Source organism: Polistes dominula, unplaced genomic scaffold (genome assembly GCF_049000335.1).
Source record: "Polistes dominula isolate Pdom_NZ unplaced genomic scaffold, Pdom_raw_medaka contig_49, whole genome shotgun sequence".
Classification (NCBI taxonomy): Eukaryota; Metazoa; Arthropoda; class Insecta; order Hymenoptera; family Vespidae; genus Polistes; species Polistes dominula.
The window spans coordinates 843,681-870,511 of NW_028300914.1; the positions used below are offsets into that span (position 1 = coordinate 843,681).

Consider the following 26,831-nt stretch of genomic DNA (forward strand, 5'->3'; position numbering starts at 1 on the left):
TAAACTTTCGCCACGTGCGTCATAATACTTCTATGAAAATATACAGATATATAATACGATTGGTTAGGAAAATGCATCATCCCTTGAACTTGAAATGTCATGCGTATTTTTCACGATGAATTCGTTTCAATTCGAGTTTATCGAGTGGATAATATCGTCGTGTTATATAGTTAATACGAGAAAGAGATGTTGCGAGTGTTTGCTCCTAACGGTTGTAGAAATTCAAGAAAGATAGACGAAAGAAGAGAAGAAGAAGGAGTATGGCGATCAACGGCAGCGTTAGGACCATTGAGTGTCGGCTAACCCTGGACAACAGGAATAACGGGCATGTCACGAAAGAACGCGTAGGTGCTTTCTAAATTCCTTCTTGCCCGATAATCAATTGATGTCCGATGTATTAACACGAATCAACGATCAAAGGTTTTTATTCCTTCAGATCCTCCTCCACCATCCCCGTCAACAACCTTTTTTTTCTTACAAGTATTTAAATGGATCTTTCGAAACTACGTAAAAAATAATAATAATAATAATAATAATAATAATAATAATAATATTCTTTTTCATCATGATTATTATTTATATCAAAGGGAACGTTTTCTAGTAGATAAATATAGATATATTATATAAGTAATTTATTTCAATCGATACTAAAAGGAATAGAAAAAATCTCATTTCATTTATTTCAATTAAAATTTATTCTCTCTCGATGTAATTTCTAATTTTAATTGAGAAATGCAACGCGTAAATCGTTGTGTCTAGTTAATAACAGTAGATCGAATAATTTGATAATTAATCTTTAATTCAAGAAATGATACACTTCTTCGTGATAATTCATAAATTTCGTTGACCTACACGTGGCGCAGTACAGCACGTGCGCCTGTTACCTATGTACAATACGCACGTGTAGTTCTAACTTCCTATAGGTATACGAGGTCACGTTCCATCGAAAAATAACGACTGCAGCTAATCCAAGAAGATTATGATAAAAGGTCCACTCAAGTAGAATTTTCCTTCTGGGATGATCTTTTTTTTCTCAAAGATTCTTTCCAAACGAATAAACAATTTTTATTCTTTTTTTTTTTTATCAATCTCTACACATATAGTAATATTTATGAAAATGATTGTACTGTATATGTTTCGATAAATTATTAAATTTGATTATTTTATTATGTTTTAGGACACGAGAACTCACGTAGTCGTAGAACTTTATGATACCGAACGTTCCTATGTGGAGGCTTTGCAAATACTAGTCAATGTAAGTATAATAATTATTATATCTTAATGTATATAAATTACGTGTCACGTTTATTTGTCCGCAATGGACTCTTAAACTACTGAACCGATTTTAATCAAATTTTACACGCTGTGTGTAGTTTCATCCAACTTGAAAGATAGGATAGTTTATATCTCTATTTATAATCGCAATAAGGCGGTATAAAGTAATTCTTTGACTTAAAGACGTGTGTATCGGACTAATTGTGAGCTACAGCAACGCGTGGCGGAGCACCCCTAGTATTATAATATAATATTAACATAATATCATTTGAGATATGATTAAATGATATTGAAACGCATTTCATTTTAATGAAAGAATTATCGATAATAACATACACACATATAGATATATACATTTTCTTTTGTAATAGAATCCAGCATCGATTATCATTGTACACAGATTCTCTCTTGAAACGTTAGTTAATTTATTTATCTATTATCTTACCATCGACTGCATTCAATTGCATATTATGACATCCATCATACATATGTCATTTGTGTTCGTTGAGAAATGAACATTTAAAAATAGCAAAATAGAAAAAAATGTTAAACGTTTTCGTTCTAAGTAAAGTCCCTCCACCCTTTTTCCCCATTATTTTTTAACCATCACATAATTCTTTCGTTCTTTTCATTATTCTTCGAGACATTTGTTACAAAATCAAAATACATTTTTTATTTAATCATTGAGATTTTTCTTTTCGTCTTTTCTTTTTCTTTTCTTCTTCTTCTTGGAAGATATCATTTTATTACATTAAGCTAAAAAAAAAAAAATTGTTCTAAATTTCGCACCAGACCGATATCTAACATTCCTAGTTGAATTTGATTGTCATATTTTCTAAACAACACCCAAGTAACCACCACCCACACACGCATAGAGAGGATCTATTATTTCGATGATGGCCTTGCTCAAACTGTGAGGCTACGAATTTTTCATGTCGTCGCTTGGATTCTCCAAGGCAATAACGAAAAAATACGTTAACAAAAACAAAAAAAAAGAAAAGAGAGAGAGAGAGAGAGAGAAATATAGGTTGAAACTCGGAAAAATAAACTCAATGATTTCTGTCTTTCTCTCTCTCTCTCTCTCTCTTTTTACTCCCCCTTTTTGTTCCTTTTTACAAAGTCATTCGTGCAATACGACAACGGTATGGTTTTGCTTTTTAAAGTGTTAAAGGTCAAAGATAAAGGGTGTAAACGTGAACCACCCTTATTGTGTACACCTAACAAAACTTACTTATAGATATATTTTTATTTTCTTCTTTCTCGATACTTTGTCGTGATACATTGAATTATATTTTTCTTTCTATTTCTTTTTATATCTATAGTTTCCTCACGTCATTACGAAGAAGAAATAATATTAAGTTAAACGATATTTATCGTTCTTCTGATAAAATGAGTCGTTCAGTGCACACATTGATTAACTTGACTTTTTGAAAAATCTTCAATTTAAGCGTCAAAGCACTTGGCATTGTCGTCATAATTTTTTATATTTATAATAACTTTTCTGAATAATTAAGATTAACACCATTTAAACGACAAAATTTTGTTGGCCCATTGAAAGGAATTTCACAATACGTTCGTCGCCCAGCCCAAATTTCGTTTGAGTTTCTCGCTAGGCCCAAAATTCGACTGTCGTCGATGCGCCGTAACGTAAAAAAGCTATAAATAGAAATATTAACAATGCAACCTGAGTATTATTGTTATATTATATTTTTAAATTTTATTTATCGTAAATAATCTTTTTAATAGATATAAATTAGGTGTCACGTTGTTTGTCCGCAATGGACTCCTAAACTATTGAACCGATTTTAATCAAATTGTGCACACTGTGTGCAGTTTCATCCAACTTGAAAGATAGGATAGTTTATATCTCAATTTATAATTGCAATAAAATATAAAACTATATCGTTTATTTATCGAAAATAATAATTTTCTTTTGAAATGGGAAATGTGATAAGTTTGTCCAACTAAAATAAAAATACTCTAACTTCAACAAGAAGAGCGTCACCGTATACGGTGACGAGGCCTCCGGAGAAGTATGCCCGTCTCCGGTATACGATGCCATGGTGACGAACGTGTTAAATAACAATATACATTATTTCATCGCATTTCACAACTTTTCGTTTTATGGAATTAATCGATGTGTGCGCTAAACGACTCAAATGACATTTCGTAGTTGAAAATAAAGTTCAATGTAACACACACACACACACACACACACACACATTATCGACTGATTAACGATCTAGAAACATAGAATCCAATGAGAGTCATTTTTCTTTTTTCTTCCCACACTTTCGTATCATTCTTCTCGACCCATTACTTTCTTCTTTTTTTTTTTTTTACTCTTCCCTCCACCCTTTCGTTTAACGTTTCAATGGCGTGTCGAAAATGTTGTTTATTCTCGTCTCGTTGATGTAGTTCACAGTTTTCTTTTTTTTTTTCTACTTTTACTATTTTACGAATATACTATTTACAACTACTATTACTACTACTACTACTACTACTACTACTACTACTACTATTACGTTATATACATATTCAGTTTCTTTATTATCCATTGGACCGATAAAAAGAACCTTTGAAACTCATAAATCCACGTAAGAGCAATTTAAAGCATCATTTTTCTTCTCTCGTTATACACAAAAAAGAAGAAGATGAAGAAGATGAAGAAGAAGAAAAAGAAGCAAAAAAAAAATGTACAAGAAACAAAAAATGTCACACCGCATTCCTCGCACTTCATTAACCCCTACGAGCAATTGATTTTCCCCATGTGACACATACACACACACATACACACACATGCGCACATATACGAACATATATTATACTTTATAACTTGCAACGAATCGTAAATTCAAACGTAAGTTTGTTTTATCTTTGTTTTTTTTTTTTTAATTCTCTTATAATTATTTACATCTTATTCGTTTATTACAAACATATCAAGGATTATTTCACTTATCGAGAAATAATAACAATCACATCGAACTGTGATTCAATACGTATGTATTTGTGCACACACATACACACACAAACATACACATTCGTTCGACGTCGTTACCCTATAAGGGAGAATATTGCGAAACAAAATTCGATTTTTGTTCCAGAAATATCTGCAGCCTTTGAAGAGTCCAGAGAATGCCGGCTTGGTGGACGCTGTTACGGTGGATGAGATATTTTATCAGGTAAGTGAGTACGCGTGTCCTCGTTTTAAATTATTTTACAAAGAAAATACAAGGACGTTATAACAACGATGATATAATTAATATTATAGATATATAACGAGTATTTTTACTTAACAGATAGCCAATTAAATAATTTCATCATTGGTCCATTATACTATGTTCAAATAAATTTTTTATATGTACAATTTTGATTTGATACTCAATGACGACTATACTACAGAAAATAAATATATATAATTCTTCTGTGTGTGTGTGTATGTCACTGAACTCCTTCTAAATGGCTAGACCGATTTTAATGAAATTTTGTGTGTGTCTTAAGGTAGATTCGATAATAGTTTAGCGTTACAATTCGGTCCAATTTAAGTTGTTTATTTAATTAATTTTTCATTTATAAATTCTTATTATAAGAAAAATTTTCATCAAAATGGTTCAGATTGTTACAGCTTATTTCAAAAAGTTTGAAATTTTTGAATTAAAGACGTGTGTATCGGACTTATTGTGAGCCACAGCAACGCCTGGCTGGGGGCCTCCTAGTATATGCATATATGTATTTTTTTTTTTATCAAGGCCACAATGTATATTTTTTTCCCCCTCTTGCATATCGTAACTGATATTAAAATGCATTCAGATGTGTGCACAATGCGCACATTCTCCAAGTGACCCTTGACTTCCAATATTAAAATTAAAATATGTATATATATATATATGTATATATAGAATTTGTTTCTTTTTTTTTTTGGTGATAAAACAAAAAATTTATTAAAAATTAGTTTCTTTTATTCTTTTTTTCAAAATATTTCTCATAGATACCAGCGATTCTTAGCCATCACGAAATATTTCTCGAAGAGTTACGAAAACGTTTGGACACTTGGGAAATAAGGCAAACGATAGGTGACGTTTTCTTAGAAGTAGTGAGTATTATTATTATTATTATTATTATTATTATTATAACAAATAAAAAAAAAATGCTGAAGAAGAATGTGGTAATTAAAAAGAAAAAAAAGAACAAACAATTTTACTTGTTGTTGTTGCTTTTTTTTGATTTGTACAGTTTACAAAGCCAGTAGTACTCGAGACGTACACACTTTTCTTGGACAATTGGAAATCCGCGAGAAAGGCGATTAAAACAACGTGTCAAGCGAAACCAGCTTTCGCACGATTTCTCGAGGTAAACTTTAATTACCTATAATCTCTTTCTCTCTCTCTCTCTCTCTCTCTCTCTCCCTCTCTTTCTCTCTCATTCTCATCAATGTAGAAAACGTAAGATAAATACAAAATTGTATACGAGTTTATTTTGTTTGAATTCTTAGACGATGGAACGTGAACACAAAGGAAAGCTTGGTTTGGATCAATTGTTGATTAAACCTGTACAAAAGATACCGCGTTATGAGCTTTTAATTCAAAGACTTCTCAAGCATACCGATTCGGCCCATCCAGATTACAAATATCTTCAGGCAGCACAAAAGGAAGTTCATGAATTGGTCGTAAAGATCAATTGCACGGAGAGAGAATCTCTCGAATGGGAACAACAGCAAAGTACATTGAGAGAGGTTCAAGCCCTTGTCGAAGGTCTAGCGGGCATCGTTACTAACGACAGGTTTGAATTTACATTATATCTTTTTTATTTTTTTTTATCACATCATAATTTTAATATTATTTTCTTTAAATAAACATTTTGTTTTTGTTTGTGTCGCGATACACGAGATCGACCATTCTATTTCAATTCTTTTGATCGTTTTATCCACGAGCCCTTTTTTTTCTTTTTTTAAATATAATATCATCCCTTTTTTTATTTAACCGTTCCGATTTTTTCCCAATGAACGAGTTTTAACATCGATTTTCGATATTCATTTGTCTATGCTCGTGGAAAAATAATAAAAAGAAAAAAGAGAGGACAAAAAATAGTGAAAAAGAACTTATGTAATAACGATACATTACTTTTTGTTCATTTTTTTCTTTTTGTTGTTGTTGAACCTGACAGAGCGTTCGTCCGTCACGATTTGGTTACCATTGCATCGAACCAGGGCACAAGAAAGGAACGAGCACTATTTTTGTTTTCCGATCTATTGGTTATTACTAGTATCAAAAGACGAAGTGGTACAATAAGGAAACCATCGACGTAAGTACATAGTATAATACATTCCATTAACCTTTGCTTACCACACCTCCCTGGGAGTAACACGCTTACCAAATCCGGGTACTTTGGATCCAGACCACTTTTTCAAAAGCTGCCAAAAGCTTAACTAAGGGCTCTAACGTTACGCAAAACGGTCTGAAGGGAGGTTAAACTCTTCAATTATTGAGAAATGGTATAGTAGACCGACTATCATTTGCTTTAAGTACTAAAAATTGAGTTGCAAAAAAGGTCTGGGTCCTTTGGATCCCAGGTGTGATAAGCAAAGATTAAAATACATTATCTTATCTAATATAAAATACGACATAGATGATTAATTATCGATTCTATCGATAGGAGTTCTTGCCCGAACAGTTTGGTCAGTCTATTGGAAGCTAACAAATACAAAATGTTAATGAGAATACCATTGGACGATCTCGAGGTGATGAAAGGTATCGTTTCATTAAAAAATATAATTAGTTAGTGATAATGTTGAATGAGTTATATTAGAAAGGGATCATTCGTTAGAACGACGAATATATCTCAGCTGGTCTCCATCGATCTTTACTTCTCAGCCAAGGACGAGAATCTCAGACGAATGGCACGCGAGGTGGATCATCTACGTGAGGATTGCGCCACATTGAGCCAATTGCAAGAACTCGTTGCTACGTTACACGGGAATAAAACACAACTCGAGGATCTGATCAAGGATATGTTGTGTCAAGCGCAAAGGCAACTAGCCGAAAGAAACGCCGCACATTCTCAGCTAGCTTGTCTAGAATTAACTCTGAACACGCAGTAAATCGATTTTCAATATTTTCTTTAACTAAAACATCTCTCTTGTGTTTGCTCTTGTTTTTCTCTCTCATACAATTTATTATATCGTACTTTTTTTTTTTTTTTTTTAACAGATCTGGTATCGAAAATATCTCCGTTGTCTTCACAAAGCCCGACAAAAGAGCAAGCTGGGAAGAAAGTTTCAACGAAGCCAAACAAAAGTTGGGTGAGTTAAGTGATTTTTGTATTTTTGGTTTTTTGGTTTTTTGGTTTTTTTTTTTCTAGCCGAAACTTATTTTTATGTATTTTGACACGGTATACATTTCAGCATTGTCAGCCGATCGAAGACTTTGTCCAGAATTCGTCGGTCCTTTACCTATTAGAAAAACACGTGCAGGATTACAATTTACTTGTGCTGCACCCACGTTATCGAATGGACAAGAATCTCGTGACGTATGGGTTTGTAACAGCGATGGATACGTTGGTCAAGTTTGCGTGCTAAGTTTGAGTCCTGAACCACCACAAGTTACATCTTGTAATGGCGTTTGTAACGCTAGAATACTTTGCGTTGCTGGTATACCTGCTTGTACTCCTGGGTATGTGTGTTACCTTTTATTGTATTGCAGTTTATCTCGTGATTTATTCAGTTTCAAATGTTCATTATTTTTTCTATGTATTAGTTCACATTCATCCGCAACGAATAGCAACACGTTTGTTAATAGTAAAAGTGGCATCAGTATTTCCGTGCAAGACGTTGATTCCGGTAGCGGTAATATTCAGTTAGACAGGTAAAAAAAATCGATATTTCTTGTTGATATGATTGACACAAAAAATTAGGTTCGCTTGATTATATTAATTGTTGTTGTTGCAGCAGCTCGAGCTCCGACGAGTCGGACTCGGACGACATTCCAAGTGTGGATACTTGTAGCGTGACCTTGAGTGGTGACGTTTCTAATATCGATAACGCAACTGTCATTGAGGAAGATGCCAATCAGCCTACCATGTGGTTAGGGACGGAAGATGGTTGCATTCACGTTTATAATTGTAACGACAATATTAGAATAAAAAAGAACAAGGTGAAGATTCAACATGGTAGCAGCGTGCACTGTATCATGTAAGTCGATCCTTAAGAGGAAAGGGGGAAAAAGTGTCTGGTAATGACGCGCGTGTTATGCCTATAATTAACTCGATACCCTTCTCGATTATAGATACTTGGACAATAAAGTATTCGTGTCACTTGCCAATGGCGATATAGCTGTATACACGCGAGATCATAGTAAGAAAAGAGTTTGTCTTTAGATCTAATGATTTTATCGTTAAGAGACCTTGATAATGAGTATAATTTGAAAATACGATTATTTCTTTTCATTCAGCAGGAGGTTGGAATACTTCAGATCCAACGATAGTGTCTGTTGGTACCGCGGCATCTCCAGTAACGAAGATGCTTCCGGTGTCTGGGAAACTTTGGTGCGGTTGTCATAATTCCGTAAAAGTTCTCAACACGCGTACCTTAGACATCGAGCATAATTTTGCGGTAAGCAGTGACACAAGTCGAGCTGTCACTTGTATGGCAAACTCTGGTGGTTTTGGCGTATGGATTTCTTTGCACAACAGTGCTGTACTTCGATTATTCCACGCTGGTAGTTACGAATGTTTGACGGATATAAATATTGCTCCGGCCGTTACAAAGATGCTTGCTAGTAAGTTTTAAATCTTTAACGTTAAATATAATGAATAGATGTTTCAAATCGATAAATATCTGTCATATATTCAGCGATATTTATTTTAACGAAAACATTAAACTTGTTGCAGGTTGCGATGACATAATAAGACAGCACAAAGCAGCGTGTCTTAGAGTGACCGCATTATTGGCTTGCAACGAGTTGTTATGGATCGGTACAAGTGCTGGTGTATTATTAACCGTACCAATACCTCACATCAAACCATCCACGCAAAGAATATCTCAACCTCCTATAGTAACTGGTTGGTATCGAGCTTTCTCGCGGATCTTTATCTTTCTCCTTTTTGTAATTGAGATTTTAACGAAAACTTCTTTTTCTCTCTCTCCTTCCTTCTTCTTCTTCTTCTTCTTCTTTTCTCAAAGGAATACCTCACGGACACACGGGACACGTGCGGTTTCTAACATACGTAGAAACCAGTGCAACATCGAAACCAGAACCACGACCAAAGGTGAATCGATACTCATTGAAATCGAAGAAAGTCCATCAGAATAACATCAATCGCGGTAAGCTATTGGTGATATCCGGTGGCGACGGGTACGAGGATTTCAGAGGACCCCAAGCATCAGCTGAATTACAGGCTGGTCGGGAGGATTCGACGAATCATCTACTATTGTGGAAGGTGTGATGTAATTCTACACGGCCCAAGGTAGCGATTTTGTTTTTCTTCAATTAGAGCAATACAAAAAAATGAAAAGAAGATTTAGAAATAGATAGAATTGGGTTAAATAAATTTGTAGCGGAGGGTCGGGGTTCACGAAAGCCGGCACGACACGCCGTGGGAATCGTTGTTGTCGAACGTGCAGCCGACGACATGCGAACATGGTCATCGTGCTGTACCATACTTGGTCAATACGGACGGATCGACTCGACGATATTTCAGGGAACGTGGCAAAGTTCTCTGGTTGCTCCTGGCGGAGTGGATCAGATCAAGAATAAGAAAGTTCCGTTATCTGCAAACCGAAGTTGAATTCGTGTTACAGGATGGTGGTCGAAATCTTGCTTGAGGCATGTTTTTTGTTTTCTATTTTGTTTTGTTTATTCCTCGATCAAATGAGACACACAAATTTGTTATAAGTTTGAACGAGGATAATGGTCTGTTGTACAGTGATTGCAATTTCTAATGAAATAGAATAATATTGAGAAAAGAAAAACGGGCGAGAGGGGGAGATATTTACCGAAAGTACATTTTCGGTATGAATTGTATGACGATATATAAAAATGAATGAATCTGTTGTTTATTAAATTATTAGACCTATAAGTTTAGTTCAGATTTCGCGCTAAACTTTTCATGACTTTTAACGAAGAAATGATCAATCGTCGTTAAAAAAAAAAAAAAATAAAAACAAGTGTGTTGTTGATAACACTATTTGTCCTGAGGGAGAGAAGAAGTTATCGTTAAACGTGTTATTGTGGACTATGCTAGTCTTTTATGAATTCGATCAAGAAAATTCTTCCATTATCATCGCTCGCAGTTTGAAAATCAATATAGTAAGAGAAAGAAAGAACAACAAAAAATATTCAAGATGTGTCCACAATATATCTTTTGTCGTAACGGATTAACGATGATAATTTAAATGTGCGGTACCTGAAAGGGCTTCGAGAAAAAAAAGAAACGAGCTTATAACGCGTTTTAAATGGCCTAAATTAAAAAAAAAAAATAATAATACGATGGTGTTGTTAAAAAAAAAAAAAGAAAATGAACAACAAAACAAGGTTTTATCATTTCTTACAAATGTTACAAAAAAGTATTGACAAGATTTGATGATCGTTGTCCCTTCTTCGATGACGCAAAGGCAAACCCAAATGTACCTCGTTATTCGTTTTTGTGAATGTTTAAATAATGATGTAAATTAATTAATGTGTCCGCTGTGTATCTTCTCATGTAAAAGAAAAATTTACGTGAAAATCATTTTCTGTTTTTTTTTTTTCTTTTTTTTTTCGATTAAAGATAATATATCACGTCGACGTGTGTGTGTGCTTGCTCGGGTGTATGTTTGCCTATCTGTGTGTGCTCTGAGTGTGTTTAAAGTATGAATGGAAAACATTGAATATTATACAATTATCCATATCAAAAAAAAAAAAAAAAGAAGAAGAAGAAAAACAAAAAAAGAGTTCAAATTAATGAAACGAAGTCGTCCTTACGTTATGATTGACTATCTTGTGGTTCCTATGCTTAAGATACGCATTATCAATTTTTAACGCGAGGAATAGTTATACGTTTGACAATAATTTATTATCAACAACAAAATTTGGCATATATATATATATATAATTGCTTCACACTTTGACCAATCAAAAATGATGAAATGATGATTCGTAACATCGAAAAGATACTCGCGTGATTCTCATTGGGACAGAGAGAGAGAGAGAGAGAGAGAGAGAGGTTGAAATCATCAAAGAAACATAATCTATCAAAAAATGATTCCCTCTAACGTAAGTGTTGTTATTATTATAATGAATGAACAATATTGTTGCAAGGACACGATTATCATCGATACTTCAAATCGAGTATATGTTTTAAGTGTGAAGGAAGAAAGCAAGAAAAAAACAAAGTCAAAAAAAAATTAATAAACAAAACATAAGTGGAAAAAAGAAAAAAGCAGATGATAATTGTAATGTTTTGCTATTTTTAAGACTGAATGAAAGCTACACATTATGACGATATATATATATATATATATACAAAGTTATATTATATTATTCTTCGATCGTATATTTGTGCCACCATTATTGTGTGAACGAATAAAACATTAATCGAATTTCCGATTTTTTTTTCTTTTTTTGTTTCGTTAATCGATTTTTATTGCACGCATACACACATTCTGAACAATATATATATATATATAATATTTGATTTAATCATTGAAGACAAACAAAAAAGTATTTAATCCTTAAAGTGCACATGGGGTGTTTGACACCCCCAACAAATTTTTGATCTCTCGATACACGGTACTGAATTTGAAAAAAATGGGTTATTTGTCTAATGTCATCTAGTGTTAATTCAGTTAATTATAAAACCTATTCTATTTTATAAAAGATGTATTAAATTATTTTTGAAAAAATTGCGCAGGTCTAAATATTAAAATAGCGGCTTCAGAAGATGCGTTCAAACACGTTCGGGGTGTCAAACACCCACAGTGCACTTTAACTAACTTTTACCAAGTGTCCACTTTAAGGGTTAAAACGCTAAGAGAAGTGAGAGATACGGGTAATTCTTATTACAAATTCATCTACACGTAATGTAATAATATCTAATGTAATAAAACAAGAAAAAAAAAATATATATATATATATATTAGAAACGTGATTGTAAAAATCATACACATTTTTACGAGAGTAGTATAAATGAATTCATAATCAATGTTAGACTTCTTCAAATGATACGTAGATGAAGGATTAGAAAAATAGCTTGTGCTTGAAATTACAATAATTTATTCTTTGAAAAAAGAAAATGTGTGTGCGGATCACACAATTTAGAAGTGAAACATTTAATAAATCAAATTTCGAGAGAATGTAACGAGTGCATATTTATCAGGAGTAGAATATTTTATTATTATAATATTACTTTGTATTTTGTTTCTAATTAATTATTTAATAATTAGAAAAATATTACGCCTGTAGATATGCAACCCTGCAGACACAGTTTGAAAATGTTGCTTGCGAACGCCACCTGTTGGGACGGAATTTTTTATTTTGCCCGAAAGATAGGTAACCCGTAATATGTACGTGTATGATCAGTTTGAATTGAAAAAAATTGCCATCCCAACAGATGGCTCTCGCAAGCAACATTTTCAAAGTGTGTCTGGAGGGTTGCATACCAACAGGCGTAATATTTTTTCTAAATAATGATACAAATTTAATTTTAATCTTGTAATTAGTTATAGCATCTTTTTAGAATAATATTTAGTATTTAATATGAAAAGAGTAAATATTTAAAAATTGAAATTAATCAATGATACAGTATTCTTTGATAGTATTGTACCATCAATGTGTTACGTACCTACTGAAGAAAACATTTTACCGACCAAAATAATACGTTTTTTATTTTTTTTCAGACAAATCTTTATCTAAAAAGTTAATGAATTTAAAGAAAGAAAAAACAAGAGAACACATATATCTTTTTAGTTTGTTGTTAAAACAAAGATAATAAAGTATTGGCAAAAACTAGCGAGTTAGGAATGGAGGTGTATTTTTTTTTTTTTTTTTTTTTGACAAAATGCAAGTCACTGCACTGTACGGGTAAACAAACTGGCGCCAAATTAAACGAAGGGCTACTACCATCTTTGCTTTTCTTTTACCTTTCTTCAAATATTATCAAATACTTGTCCTATTTTTCTTTTCCACTTTCAAACACCATGATGAAGCGAAGGGTACAACCAAGAACTGAAAAGCGATGACTAAGGTTACTACTCTTGATTTTGGGCTCTTTGCCAAAACGAAAGGATACACGTTAGTACACAGATGTCCTAAAAACTCAAGTTTCAAATTAAATAAAAAATGAAAAATTAAAAATTAATAATAGTCAAAGGAACGAAGGTATCAGTGATTAAAAATGAACAAAAAAAAAAAAAACGAAAATTAGAAAAATTCTATCGTTGAACACGAAACAATGAATTTAATCTTGAGTTAGTTATTTTTGTTGTTTTGTTTATTCAATGTTTTATTAATTAAAAGATAAATGAAAAAAGAAAAGGTTTTTGCCACATCACATTCACATCGACGTTTTTTCTACTTTAAGTTTCATATATTTGAGTAGGCTATTACAAAAAGCAGCTTTATAAAATATGAATTACATTTTACAAATCTCATTTCGAGATATGAAATTACATTGAACAAAAATTTCTTCGTGTGATGATATATCATTTTCTTTTTATTAGATCATTTAAAAATTTATTAACACATAAATATATTTATACACACACTAGAATATTGCATACATATAAATCATATCAAGCAAAGTTATAGTTTGATAATAAAAAAAAATTTATGTCTTCTCTTCTCGCTTTTCTATGTTTCTCTTCTTAAAACTTTGTGAAAGTTCTTATCGTGCTAGCCAAATCTTCTCAATTCGCAATGTGTATGCTTGCATACATATAAGTATGTGTGTGTGATGGTGTATGAGCATAACAATAATACACGAGCCATACGTGACACACAAACGACAACGATCTATTCTCACGCGAAAAGGATAACGACATAAGTTCTTTATGATTTTTAATATTTTTTCACCTTAACATAAGTCGTAGCTCTTTTTTTTTTTTTAAAACAATAAGCTTTCTCTTTATAATACGAGACAAATTTTATGACTCTCGTATTCATCACAATTTACTTTTGATCTTTTTTACTCAATTCAATATATCAAAAATGGTGACTTTTTATGTTTAATTACTAGGGGTGCACCGCCACGCGTTGCTGTGGTTCATAATCAGTCCGATACACACGTCTTTAAGTCAATTGCAATTATAAATTGAGATATAAACTATCCTATCTTTCAAGTTAGATGAAACTGCATACAGTGTGTAAAATTTTATTCAAATCGGCTCAGTAGTTTAGCAATCCATTACGGACAAACAACGTGACACGTCATTTATATATAGATTGGGTTATTCGAAAAGTAATTTCGTTTTTTTTTGTATAAAAATGAAGACAATATTTGTTTCGAGGTTAAACCTAGACCTTTCAAGTAAGCATAAACAGTTGAATTTGATAAAATTGTATTTTTCATTAATCTCACGTCTTGTCATTTGTCAGTTTGTATCAATTAATGTCTTTATTGTGTCAGAAAAAAAACAACGAAATTACTTTCCGAGCAACCCAATATATTTGAAGATTTGTATCTTTTGATAAAGAAGGTAGAAGATTAAAAAGATAAAGTATATAATAGGGTAAACGTAGAGAAGAAAGTATGCGCAATACTATGTTTTAAAACGATAGGCATCTCCAGACTGTGTGCAATGAACTATCCTAACTCTGTTCAATCCATCGACCTTTCTAGGTAATAAACGACCGTCTAGAACGCATAAAGACTCGTTTCAACTGGTCGTAGATCTTTTTGGCACTTTACTGACAAACTATCTGACTTATTCGAGTACTGATATTGGCCATGATCGAGAAACAACATGATTGTCTTCACTTTGAAATTTCTTTTCTTATTTTTCATGTGTCCATAATTATGAAAGTGGTCTAAGTAAGTCAAAATTAATCAAAAAATGAGTTTATCAGTTGTTACGCATATAAATTGAATAAATTCAATGGAATTTGAAAACGATATTGTTAAAAATGATTCGTTAGATAATATTTTGTTATTTCAATATTGTGTTCAAATAGATATTTTTAACACGTTTGTCACCATGTCATTATATACGGTGACGCTCTTCTTGTTGAAGTTTTATATTTTATTATTTTCAGTAAATATATATAACAATAATACTCGGGTCAAATTATTGATATTTCTACTTATGGCTACTTTACGTTACGGCGCGCCGACAGTCGAATTTTGGGCCTTGCGAGAAACTCAATCGAAACGAGCTGGGCGACGAACGTGTTAAATATTTCGAAACAAGAGATACATGACTTATGTTAGACCACTTTTATAATTATAGGTACATATATATAAGTATTATTAGTTTCGTTTATTGTAAAAAAAAAACTAAAATAATATTTAATCCATAAGATCGCTCTCGAAGGTTTATATCATCGTAATTCTTTCTTTTTCTTTTTCTTCTTTTTTTTTTTTTTTTGCTCCTTTTGCTCCGATTTTTCACCAGCATCGTTTTCTACTTTACATTACTCTTCTTTATGTATCCTCCTTTTTTCTGAAACGTTAAACTCGATGAAGCTCGTTTACATTCAAGGTAACTCCAGTGTGCCACTTTTTCGCGCACTTTCCGCCACTTATTTCACACAGACTTTCTTTCTTTCTTTCTTTCTTTCTTTCTTTCATTCATTCATTCTTCGTATTACTCGTTTATACAATCTACTTACTTTTATTTTTCCCCCCTTTTTCTCTCTCTCTCTCTCTCTCTCTCTTTTTCTGTATTTTTTTTCTTTTTTTTTTTTATATCATCGAGCGTGTCTCTTACTCCTCTCTCTCTCTCTCTCTCTCAAAATCCGTGATACATGTGGTTTCATTGTCTGCCGTGATTTCACAGTAGATTAACCTTTTGTTAGATTAGAATTTAGCATACTGATCGACTCACTTTGCTTATCTTTTCCCTTTTTTATTTTAAAGAACATTGTATTGTCACGTCTTTTATTTTTTTTTCTTTCTTTCATTTCTATTTCATTTCTTTTAATTGAAACATTCATCATTAATTCTTATTAATTTATGATCTTTCTTTTATTATCATTATTATGTCTTCTATTGAATTTTCCATTTTAATTTTTCATACATTTCATTTTCTTTTTCTTCGATAGACTTTTCTAAATTTGTCATCATTAATTATTGAAGACTTGGATAAATTTCCAAAATAGAATAAATAAATCAAAAGATTTCTATTTCCGTACATCTTGGATGATGTTACTCGTTAATTGACTACTAATTATTTTTTTTTAATGAACTTTTATACCAGTTGGTAATAAAAATTGACACAGTAAGAAGAATGAACAGTTAAAAAGGTTTGAAACATTTACTCGCTCGTTTCAATGTCCTATGTAAGGACTCCAAATATTTTTTCTTCTTTTTTTTTTTTTTTTATTTACTTCCCATCATATTTCACGCACTAATTAAAAGATCCTGTTATCTTCTTCCTCATTTAACTTTACGAGAATTGTCGTAAGTAAGGAACTTTAGTGCATATTCCTATTCGCAAGAGTTCAAAGTTGTTTTTTTGTTCAAATTTTCGTCACTCTATCTGATTTTCTTCTCTTTGTTTATCTGAATTTTTCTTACGGTGTATTAGTTCGTTCCAAATTGTTTATGTTTTTCTATTTTCTATAGAAAACTATAGTATTTCATTTTAAAACATGCACAATATAGAAATATTCATCTCTTTTTACGTTTGTTTTCTTCTCTACTCTCTCGCCATTGTTCTGAAACACTCTCTCTCCCTCTCTCTTTCTCTCTCTCTCTCTCTCTCTTTCTTTTCTCTTTCTCTTTCTTTCTCTCCCCTTTGTGAAAACATAACTCGTACGCTAATTAACGATCTCGTTATCTTTGCGGGTGATTGAGCACGCGGAAATCCTTACCATCAATTTCATATAACGCGATCTGTGCATGAGAAATATTATTTTTCCTTCCTCCCTTATCCTACCTTCGTTCTCATCCCTTTTCTTCCTTTCTTCCTTATTTCGTTCCTTCGTTTTCTTGGCCTTACGCATTTATAACTCTTATTGTTGTCCATCGCATGATCAGAGAAGAATAATTGCTTCGTATACATCTCGTATTATTTATTTCCAAGTAAACGAAATAATGAAATGGACAAATCTTGTCTTTCGAATTATTTCTTTTTTTTTTTTTTTTTTTTTTTAATAAATGAAACATAAAAACAAAAAAAGAAAAAGATAAAGAAATGAATAGAAAAGAAAAGAGAAAACTCTTTGGTTAATTTCTACGCTAATTTTTGTTTCATTTTTGTTTTTTTTTTCGAGATTTACATTAAATCAAATTTGATAAAATTATTCGTCGATGGATATGTTGAGAAAGTTTTAAACATTTCTTCTTTTTTTTTTTTTTTTTTTAAGTGAAAACTTCTATAGAATAGGTGTAATTTGAAAAAATGTAACGGAGCGGTAGGCGGCTATGAAACGGCTAATATACTAAATAAAAAGAGAAAAAGAGACAAACATATATGATTGAGCCTGCGAGAGAATGAGACAGAATATAGTTATACGCGTTTCACGATATTCTCGATCTCTCGATCGAAAATAATTGCCAAACGGTGTCGTGAAAATCTGCAGAAAGAAAATATTAGAAAAGTTTCAAAGAGTTTGTACATTTTGTACACGCAGAAAGGTATTTAATTACCAGAAACAACTCGTTTCATTTCTTCAAATTGAGAACTTGCTTATTGTGTAATATGTTAATAAAACGTAAAATAATTTTTGAATATTGTAACAATATAATAATAATAATAATAATAATAATATTATAACAAATAAATCCTACAATTATCCTACACCTGATAGCATCTACATTTGTCTCATTCTCTCGAAACTTAGTCTTATTTTTTTTTCGTTATAAAATATGAAATATATAATAAATAATAATAAATTGTAAATTAAAGCGAGACATTCATTTTGAATGATAACAGTACAAACGTTACTGCAGCTTTGGATCTGCAACGTTGAAGATGCGGTGCGGCCCGTTTAAATCGTGCATGCGCAAATATTTGAATGCACATGCGCAAGCTATCTGTCTTATATCTATAAGGGTAGCTACCCTTGTCGAGGTCGGACAGTTCTTGCCCGTCCAGGGTCGACTCGTGATCGGGAACTAATAGTCGTCACTGTTTTTAGTGAATTTGCATCGAAAGGCTGCGCACGCCATAGTTTCCTTTCTCTCTCTCTCTCTCTCTCTCTCTCTCTCATGTTTTCTTCGATGACGCGTCATAACACAAAAGCACGACGACTACCTGTCGTCATGGCGAATACGCGGGAATAATAGTTTCAACTAATTAATATACACTTTATTTATTTTTTTTTTTTTACTAACAAAATTGATTAATCATCAAATTTTTACAAAATACAATTTTTTTGAAAAAAAAATAAAAATAAAATAAAAATATCACAACATTTTATTTTATTTATCTATGAATAAAAGTGTTTCAAATATTTCTAATAAATGAATACAAGAGAATATTTTATTTAGTAGTAAGAAGAAAAAATATTGAAAGATATACTTTTTTTTTGTCTTTTTCTATTTCGTTTTTCGTTTATTCGAAAAACCTCTCTCTCTCTCTCTCTCTCTCTCTCTCTCTCTCTCTCTTCTCTCTTCTCTCTCTCGATAAGAAAATAATGATATATATATATATGTAGATGTATATATGTATATCATTATTTTGTAATTTTCAAAGTGATTGATTAATTGAACTCGCCGCGCGTTTGTTAATAACAGATTTGAAAATTAATTTCTCGTGAACATTGTGAAAGGAACATTGTTAATTAATTAGATCTATATTTGGCCGATAATGAGACACGATGTGTTATTAATATATATATATATATATATATTGTTTATCGACGTTAACTTTCAAGTGAAATTTCATTTGAAACTAAATCGTATCGTTTTTTGGATCATTGTCAATAACGATTGTTAACATTTGAATTTATTAACTGTAATAAAACCAATAATTATTTGATATGCCGTATAGGGACACGTGTATTTATTTAATCGAAGTTTCAATATTTATATTCAAATTGTTTAACATGTGTGGTTTTATATATATCTAATAAGGAAAAGGAGTATTTCTGTTAAAAGAATATTATTATAATATTCTCTATAGGATTTGGTGGACATTTTTTATACAGTAATTATAAAAAAGGATCCCTCTTGAAAATTAGTCTTTGGAAAAAGGGAATACTAACGAATTAGCAAACGTCTCTTTTTCAAATATAGATCGTGAAGGAAATTTTCGTCGTCGGAGTAAAAGTTTTTCTCGAAGAATTTCAAATATCGTAACGAATACTCGCGTGTTTATTTACTTTAATTAACGAGCTTTAATTTATTCGCGTGTTGATTTGTAAAAATTAATGAGAATCGGTAAATTTTCCAGCTTCGATACTTCTTGCTACTCTAGGCGCTACTTTCCTCTCTCTCTCTCCCTCTCTCTCTCTCTCTATACATATATATATGTATACTATATTTCAAGAAAACTCGTCGAGCTTAAGAAACTTAGTTTTAATGGAAAATATATATTCGAACATATCCAACGAAGCTCCTTTCCTACGCTTTCACAGTTAGCTCGTTCTTTGATCGTCGAGATATTTTCTTCTTGCATGAGAGTTAAGTTCTTTTTAGAGTATTATAAACCGTGCTTTCTCTGCTACTATTATGTTTTTTTTCTTCTTCTTCTTTTCTTCTTCTTTACCTAAAACTTTCAGAAGGAAAAAACTTGTTCTCAAGATTCGACGAAGATTTCTTTTTTTTTTTTTCTTCACGCCATCTATAACGAAAGCTTGAAAGAATAAGTAGAAATAAATACCAAAAAAAAAAAACAAAAAAAAAAATTAATAATAAGAAGAATAAAAATTACAAAAAAAAAAGAAATTTCATCTACATATGTAACATATACGCACACAATGCTGATAATTATGACGATGTTTGACAAATGGATCAAAAATGAAAATGACAATAAATCTAAATCATTTTTATACAATTTATTATTTTCATTATATAAAATAAAATTATATATAAAACAAGGAAGAAGATGTTGAAGATTTTTCTTTTTTTTTTTTTTAACTTAAACCACTAATATAATTATCGTCACAATTAATACACACGCATACACACACATGTTATTTTGTATAAAATATTGAACGATAGAATGATAAAGAGAATGTGGAATTTTTCACAAAAACACTTTCGCGAAGGGTTTTTCTCGAAAAAAAAAAAAATAAATAATAATTCGAAGTTGGAGTACGAATTGGAAAATGATTTTGAACAACCCAATAACCAGCTGTCGCGAATTCGTTGACACGTCCATCGTGCGAGAATGAACCTTTAATCCTGGTTACGAGTAAAGTGGGTCGAATCTTCGTTAGGTTGGAAATTAGAATCGGTTTCCGTATGCATTATCTTCACAGAGAGAGAGAGAGAGAGAGAGAGAGAGAGAGAGAGAGATCGATATCAGAATTGTTAGGTAATTACTGTAGTGCGTTCTGAGTATTATTCCAAAATCGATTATAGACGAAGGATCGAGAAATGGATTTTCCATGTTATATGATTCATCAGATCAACGATCAATTATTATTCTTCTATTTTTCGGATAAATCTTTTGGGTAAACCAAAATAAAAAATCATTTCCGTTGTATATTTTCTTTCTTTTTTTTTCTTTAAAATTTTATTTTTATTTTTTTTTCATTTTTTTTTTAACCCAATAACGAAAAGCAGAAAAAAATTTCCATTTATGTATTACTTTCATTTGAGATTTTTGAAAGGAATAAAACGAGAGGATAGACTGAAATAGAGACAGAGAGAGAGAGAGAGAGAGAGAGAGAGAGAGATGCTTTCAGGCGAGTTGAAATAGAAAATTTAATAAAATCCTGACAACTAGACAAAGAAAGAGAAAGAGAAAGAGAAAGAGAAAGAGAAAGAGAGAGAGAGAAATATTGAGAGAATGGTTTAAAAAAAAAAAAAAAAAAACAAACAAACCAAAAAAAATGAATTTTTTCAGAATACAAAATAATATGAATTGCGATGACTTTAGAATTTCTTTAAGTTTCTATCATTGAACAAATATTTTGTACTCGTAGTAAAAAGAGGACGATTAAAGGGTACCAAAAATAAAAAATAAAATAAAAAAAAAGGGTAGTTAATCGAGAGGCGATAAAATAAAAAGGGAAATGGGGGTACGTGATGTGGAACAAGCAAAGCGTCGATTGCAAGATATCTTAAGGAAAGCACAAAAGCTCGAAATACCAGCACAAGAGGTTATATCTACTAGGACTGCACAAAAGCTATTAGCAAAAACGAAAAATGTTGTTTCGTGGACGATCTGGATCGGTGTTTTCATTATTCTACTCAGTTTCGTCGTTTACACACGTTGGCCAACAAGACAGGAAGTTGAGACGGTTAGGACTGTACTTAGGCGAACGGTAAGTAATTAATAATAATAATAATAATAATAAAGTATACAATATAGTATCATTAAACGTGTAACGTAATCCTTTAATAAAAAAGTTTCTTCCAATTATATAAAAGTTGATAAAGATAAGTGGTGTCTCTGTTGTGTCATAGATTAAGTTCCAAGTGAATGCGACAGCTATGAATGAGATTCAATGTAACATTTTATTTCATTTTTATTTATATTTTATTATTATTTAATTGGTGTCAATATAATTCAGGTCATTTTATTATTATCTTTTTCTTTTGTTTTGTATTTTATTTATATTTGTATTTTATTTAAAAATCCATCACCATTTAAAGTACATTTTTATCAATTGCGGTCGTAATCGTATCATTGTAAAATGATACAATTGAACAATTAATAATTGTTTTCCATTGTTTAGTATTATTTAAATGTACTTTAGTTTTTTTATTTTTATTTTAATTTTATTTTTATTTTGTTCAAAATTAATGAAACGTAACAAAAGTAAATAGTATTAAATAGAAATTATAAAGTGTTGCGATAGAAATGAAAACTTTAACGAATGAGGAAAGTACCTCGAACGTATCTTAACTAATGACGATAGTAATTTAAGTGCCATTATAGTAAGCGTAATTATTCCACGTGATACAACTCGAGAGATTTGTAGAAAGAACTCAATGTTGAGATTCACACACACATTTAACGATTATCCTATATATATATATATAATAAACTAGGGGTGTGCCCCATCAAGCGTTGCTGTGGCTCACAATCAGTCCGATGAAAGAAATAATTATTAATAATGCGATACTACGAGTTACAACATATTATGAAAATAATTGTCTATAAATGTGAACAATTTAAATGAATATAATATAAGATAAGATGTTTACATAATTATCGATTTAAGTACTTTTTTTTGTCGGTTTCTTCGATAGACGACGACGACGACGACGACGACACGTTTTATAGAGAAACACGATCGTACGTACAATGGCACAGTAAAATCGTCAATTGCAACGACGTTTACATCAAGATCGATCGGCTTTTATTCTTCAACTACTGTACTCGTCGCTCGCGTACGATGAAAACGGTTACTCGATAACAATTGTTTGCACACTTCCATTTACGATTTGAATTTTCCATGCCGCCCTATTCCACCTTCTATTCGTCGTATGCCGGCCATTACAACAGTTGCCAACGTAGTATAATAAAATATCATGAACTTAGATTTTATTTCCTATCGTTACTTTGTATCGACATTATAAAAAGAAGAATACAAAAAAAAAAGAACGAAAAGAAACAAATGCAAGAATCACAGAACATCACTGAACATCACACAGGGGGTGTGTGTGTTACGGGGGGATCAATATCAAAATCTACTCTAACGTTAATAATCCCCCATCGAGATATATGTGAGAACGTTTTAAAATACATACAAAAATTCTTATTGCTTCGATAAAGTTATCCTTATGAGAGTATCCTGTTGTGTCGAATTCACTTTGACCGAAGCTACGCTGGCGGTGGCCAGGGGCCAGGGGGCCAGAGGATTGGGGGTAGGGGTAGTCTAGGTTGAACTGTTTTGAAAGCCAAGCAGGCCGATTTGACGCTCCATTTCGTTGCTCTATAGTTCATGCGAAAAGCTTATTCTACACAACCAACAACACCAAAACATTCTCCATTCTCGTTCGTTTTAATGTATTCCTCCTTTCTCTCTACCCTGTTTCGAACGATATGCAAATAAAACATTGAAATAATAACGATTTTGTTATCAGTTTGGAAAGTTGTTTTTTTTTTCATTTATGCGTATATTTATATTAAATAATAATGAGATAAAAATAATGACGATTTTTCTCAATTCTCATTATTATTATTATTATTATTATATATCGTATTGTTAAAAAGAACAAGCAAAGATCGTATTAATGTACTTAAAGTAAGTACTTAAGTATATATATATATTTATCTTTGACGTTCTCAAAGTACTCTCTCTCTCTCTCTCTCTCTGTCGTAGTTAAACGGAAATGGGTTCTGGCATCTTCATTTCCTGTAGCTCCTAGAGTTGTAACCTCAAGTTCGGTCCGCGTGTCACCATTATGGTGTAACGGGATATAATTCCAGTATGACGTGACATGCATGTCAATGTCGTTGACAGCCAACAACCGTGGTTTCTGAATTATCAACCAATTCGCATAGCTCGTCGTGCATCATATATGTCTGTCTGTCTGTCTGTCTGTGTCGTTAAGTGTTTCATACAGTTCAAGTATATCGATAAGATTTTTCAATAATTATTTTTCTTCGATCATTTTTGTTTATTTCATGTTTACTTTGTTTAAGTTAACACACATATATATATATCTATATCTCGTAAAAATATTTGTTCAAACTACCACCATTGATTTTCAACTTATTCGAGTATAGACGTATTCGCGAATTTAACTTTTGTTGGTTGGACATTCGGATTTTTTGTGTGTGTATATATATTTCTTTCGATCTTTTATAGTACCTACACGTACTCTCGTGATTTTAAAGGTCCCATAGTTCAAACAAAGAATAAATCCATCTATCTGTCGATGCGTGTCAACTTGGTATCAACGTGAACGAATCGATTTCTTTTTTTTTTTTTTTTTTTTTTTTTTTTTTTTTTAATACAAGATTTACTTTCGAAGCAAACTTCAAATAAAGAATAATCTCTACGTATAAGTAAAATGTCCCATCTTTTACGATATAGATAAGTATTATGTGATTTTAATATGCGAACTAAATAAATGTTGTCTTTTACTTTTCTTCTTCAGTATTTCAGTTTTAACCCTTTTTGCACCGGACTGAAACAAATTCTAAATATAAGTAAAATGTAGAAGAGTATTTTGAACGTATTTTGAAATATTGTTAATTAACAAAAAGAAATGTATGAATTAGTAAAAATGTATTATATTAGTAAAAGCAGAGGAATGTAAGTTCAACGTACCGTTCTTTTTTTTTCAAAATTAAACAGTGAACTGAATCATTGTCTTTTCAAAAAGTCAATTAACATTTATTTTATTAAACATTACTTCTATATAACTTTTCAAATAGGACAATTCTATTTATTACGAATATTATTATCGTTGAAGTATTAAGAATGTCATTTAGATCATACTCAATAAAAGAACTTTTATAAATGAGAATGTGCCAGTTTAAAAGTGAATTTTGAGTAAGATGGTTCACTGAACGTATATTCCAATGAATTTAAACAAAAATACACTTCATCATTGATTAATTAACAATTATTTTATTACTGTAATGCATTCTATTTATATTACAGGTAATTTTTGTTTTTGAAGTCATCACTGTGCGCATGAACGATAAAAGTAATTACGTTAGAATGGAAAAAATGATAAAATGAATGAATTTCGAGTAAGATGGTTCACTAAACGTATATTCCAATGAATTTAAACAAAAATATACTTTTTCATTGATTAATTAACAATTATTTTAATACTGTAATGAATTCTACTTTTCTACTTATATTATAGGCAATTTTTGTTTTCGAAGTCATCACTGCGCATGAGCAATAAAATAATTACGTTAGAATGGAAAAAGTACTAAAATCAGAACGTTATAATCTTAAATGTTCTTTATTATGAATATTATTACCGTAGTACACATGCGTAACATTTAGAAAGTCATATAAACAACATTGACTACAAGTATTTTGATAATAGAACAACGTGCCAGTCTGAAGGTGAATTTCGAAGAGGACGGTACTACGATCGAATAATTCGAACTTTTAGACAATAATAGACACAGGTATCAATTATTTAACAATTTTTACATTAATATTTAATACTGTTATTCATTCTATTTATATCTAGGATTATTTCAATTGCGATACACTAATTTTTTTAATGTTCCTGTTCGATAATGAACTTCGAGTTGACAAATTTTCATCTAATAAATAATCCATTGCAAATTATTTATTATTCAAAGTACATACATTTATATGATATGTAATGTTTAAACAATTAAATGAAATGAATTTTTATATGATCGTTTATTAATAAATATAATACGTGTTTGTTTATCAATATCATAAATTTTCTTTATCTTTTTGTTAATTGTTAGAATGAATACATTTGTTATATGACGATATGTTTATTTTATTTAAATATATATTTTTTTTTTTTTATTACAATAGAATTATTTCATGGATCGTTTTCTCTTGTACGACACTTTTCAATGAAATTGCATGTTCTTTTACTAAACTTGTCTGTTTTATGTTTGTTAGTGTTAGAAGGGCCATTATTTCTACTACGACGGTACTTTAATCTGCGTTCTTCAAAAGCGACTAATGAACTAGCTTTCAGCTTGCAAATACCACAAAAGGTTATGAGATAATCGCGTTAATCTCTTCAATTATTATGTCAGTTTGATTATCAGCCTTGTATACGCTTTTAAAGTGCTATTATATTCAAAGTATATACATATACTTCCTATTACAATTATTTTCATTTATACTATGAATTGTGAGCCACAGCAACGTTTGACACGGCACCCTTAGTCAAATTATAAAAAATAAGAAAAGACGATGAACTATTAATATAAATGTGATAGAAATGAACAATATTTTTTTAGATAAAAACAACAAAATTTCATTTCTAAAGAGACCTGTATATATGCATATATGTGCATGTGTTGAACACTTGTAGTATTTAGGTATACCTGTGTTAGGTACACACGCGTGAAATACATGTGCTTTGCTTACATAATGAGGAATGCTTTTGACGCGAAGTTTGCATAATCAAATTTCATCAGGCTCGTATGAGAGAACATTTTTTGCATTATTATAATAACGCGAATGTTTTTTTTTTTTGGGGTTTTTTTTTTCTTGTTCTCTCGTAGTAGAAATTTCTACGACACGTTATCTATTATACAATAGCAATAATATATCTACGATTAATAGTTTAGGTTCGTTCAATTAATCATTATCGAAAATCAGAGTTTGGATCTATACACT

General features: G+C 31.2%; 2 protein-coding genes across 10 annotated transcripts in view; both read left to right on the top strand.

Moving 5' to 3' along the window:
* LOC107069356 (rho guanine nucleotide exchange factor 17) overlaps positions 1–12,383 on the top strand; it is a 31,321-nt gene extending 18,938 nt beyond the window's left edge. For 4 of the 9 annotated variants that reach the window (XM_089179882.1, XM_089179886.1, XM_089179881.1 and 1 more), the window contains 18 exons: positions 219–344; positions 1,178–1,255; positions 4,380–4,457; positions 5,264–5,368; positions 5,509–5,625; positions 5,768–6,054; positions 6,439–6,576; positions 6,928–7,022; positions 7,146–7,368; positions 7,482–7,573; positions 7,676–7,943; positions 8,028–8,135; positions 8,219–8,461; positions 8,556–8,623; positions 8,721–9,047; positions 9,157–9,330; positions 9,452–9,735; positions 9,827–12,383. In XM_089179882.1, the coding sequence (XP_089036008.1) occupies positions 219–344; positions 1,178–1,255; positions 4,380–4,457; positions 5,264–5,368; positions 5,509–5,625; positions 5,768–6,054; positions 6,439–6,576; positions 6,928–7,022; positions 7,146–7,368; positions 7,482–7,573; positions 7,676–7,943; positions 8,028–8,135; positions 8,219–8,461; positions 8,556–8,623; positions 8,721–9,047; positions 9,157–9,330; positions 9,452–9,714 (2,790 nt within the window). In that variant the 3' untranslated portion in view covers positions 9,715–9,735; positions 9,827–12,383. The remainder of the gene's footprint in view (positions 1–218; positions 345–1,177; positions 1,256–4,379; positions 4,458–5,263; positions 5,369–5,508; positions 5,626–5,767; positions 6,055–6,438; positions 6,577–6,927; positions 7,023–7,145; positions 7,369–7,481; positions 7,574–7,675; positions 7,944–8,027; positions 8,136–8,218; positions 8,462–8,555; positions 8,624–8,720; positions 9,048–9,156; positions 9,331–9,451; positions 9,736–9,826) is intronic. The other 5 variants (XM_089179885.1, XM_089179884.1, XM_089179883.1 and 2 more) reach the window with 5 other exon arrangements.
* An 8,569-nt stretch (positions 12,384–20,952) lies between these two features.
* Positions 20,953–26,831, top strand: part of LOC107069381 (uncharacterized) — a 54,359-nt gene continuing 48,480 nt past the window's right edge. Inside the window, exons 1-2 of the mRNA XM_089169707.1 lie at positions 20,953–21,026; positions 21,501–21,842. Coding sequence (XP_089025833.1) covers positions 21,591–21,842 — 252 coding nt within the window. The 5' untranslated portion in view covers positions 20,953–21,026; positions 21,501–21,590. The remainder of the gene's footprint in view (positions 21,027–21,500; positions 21,843–26,831) is intronic.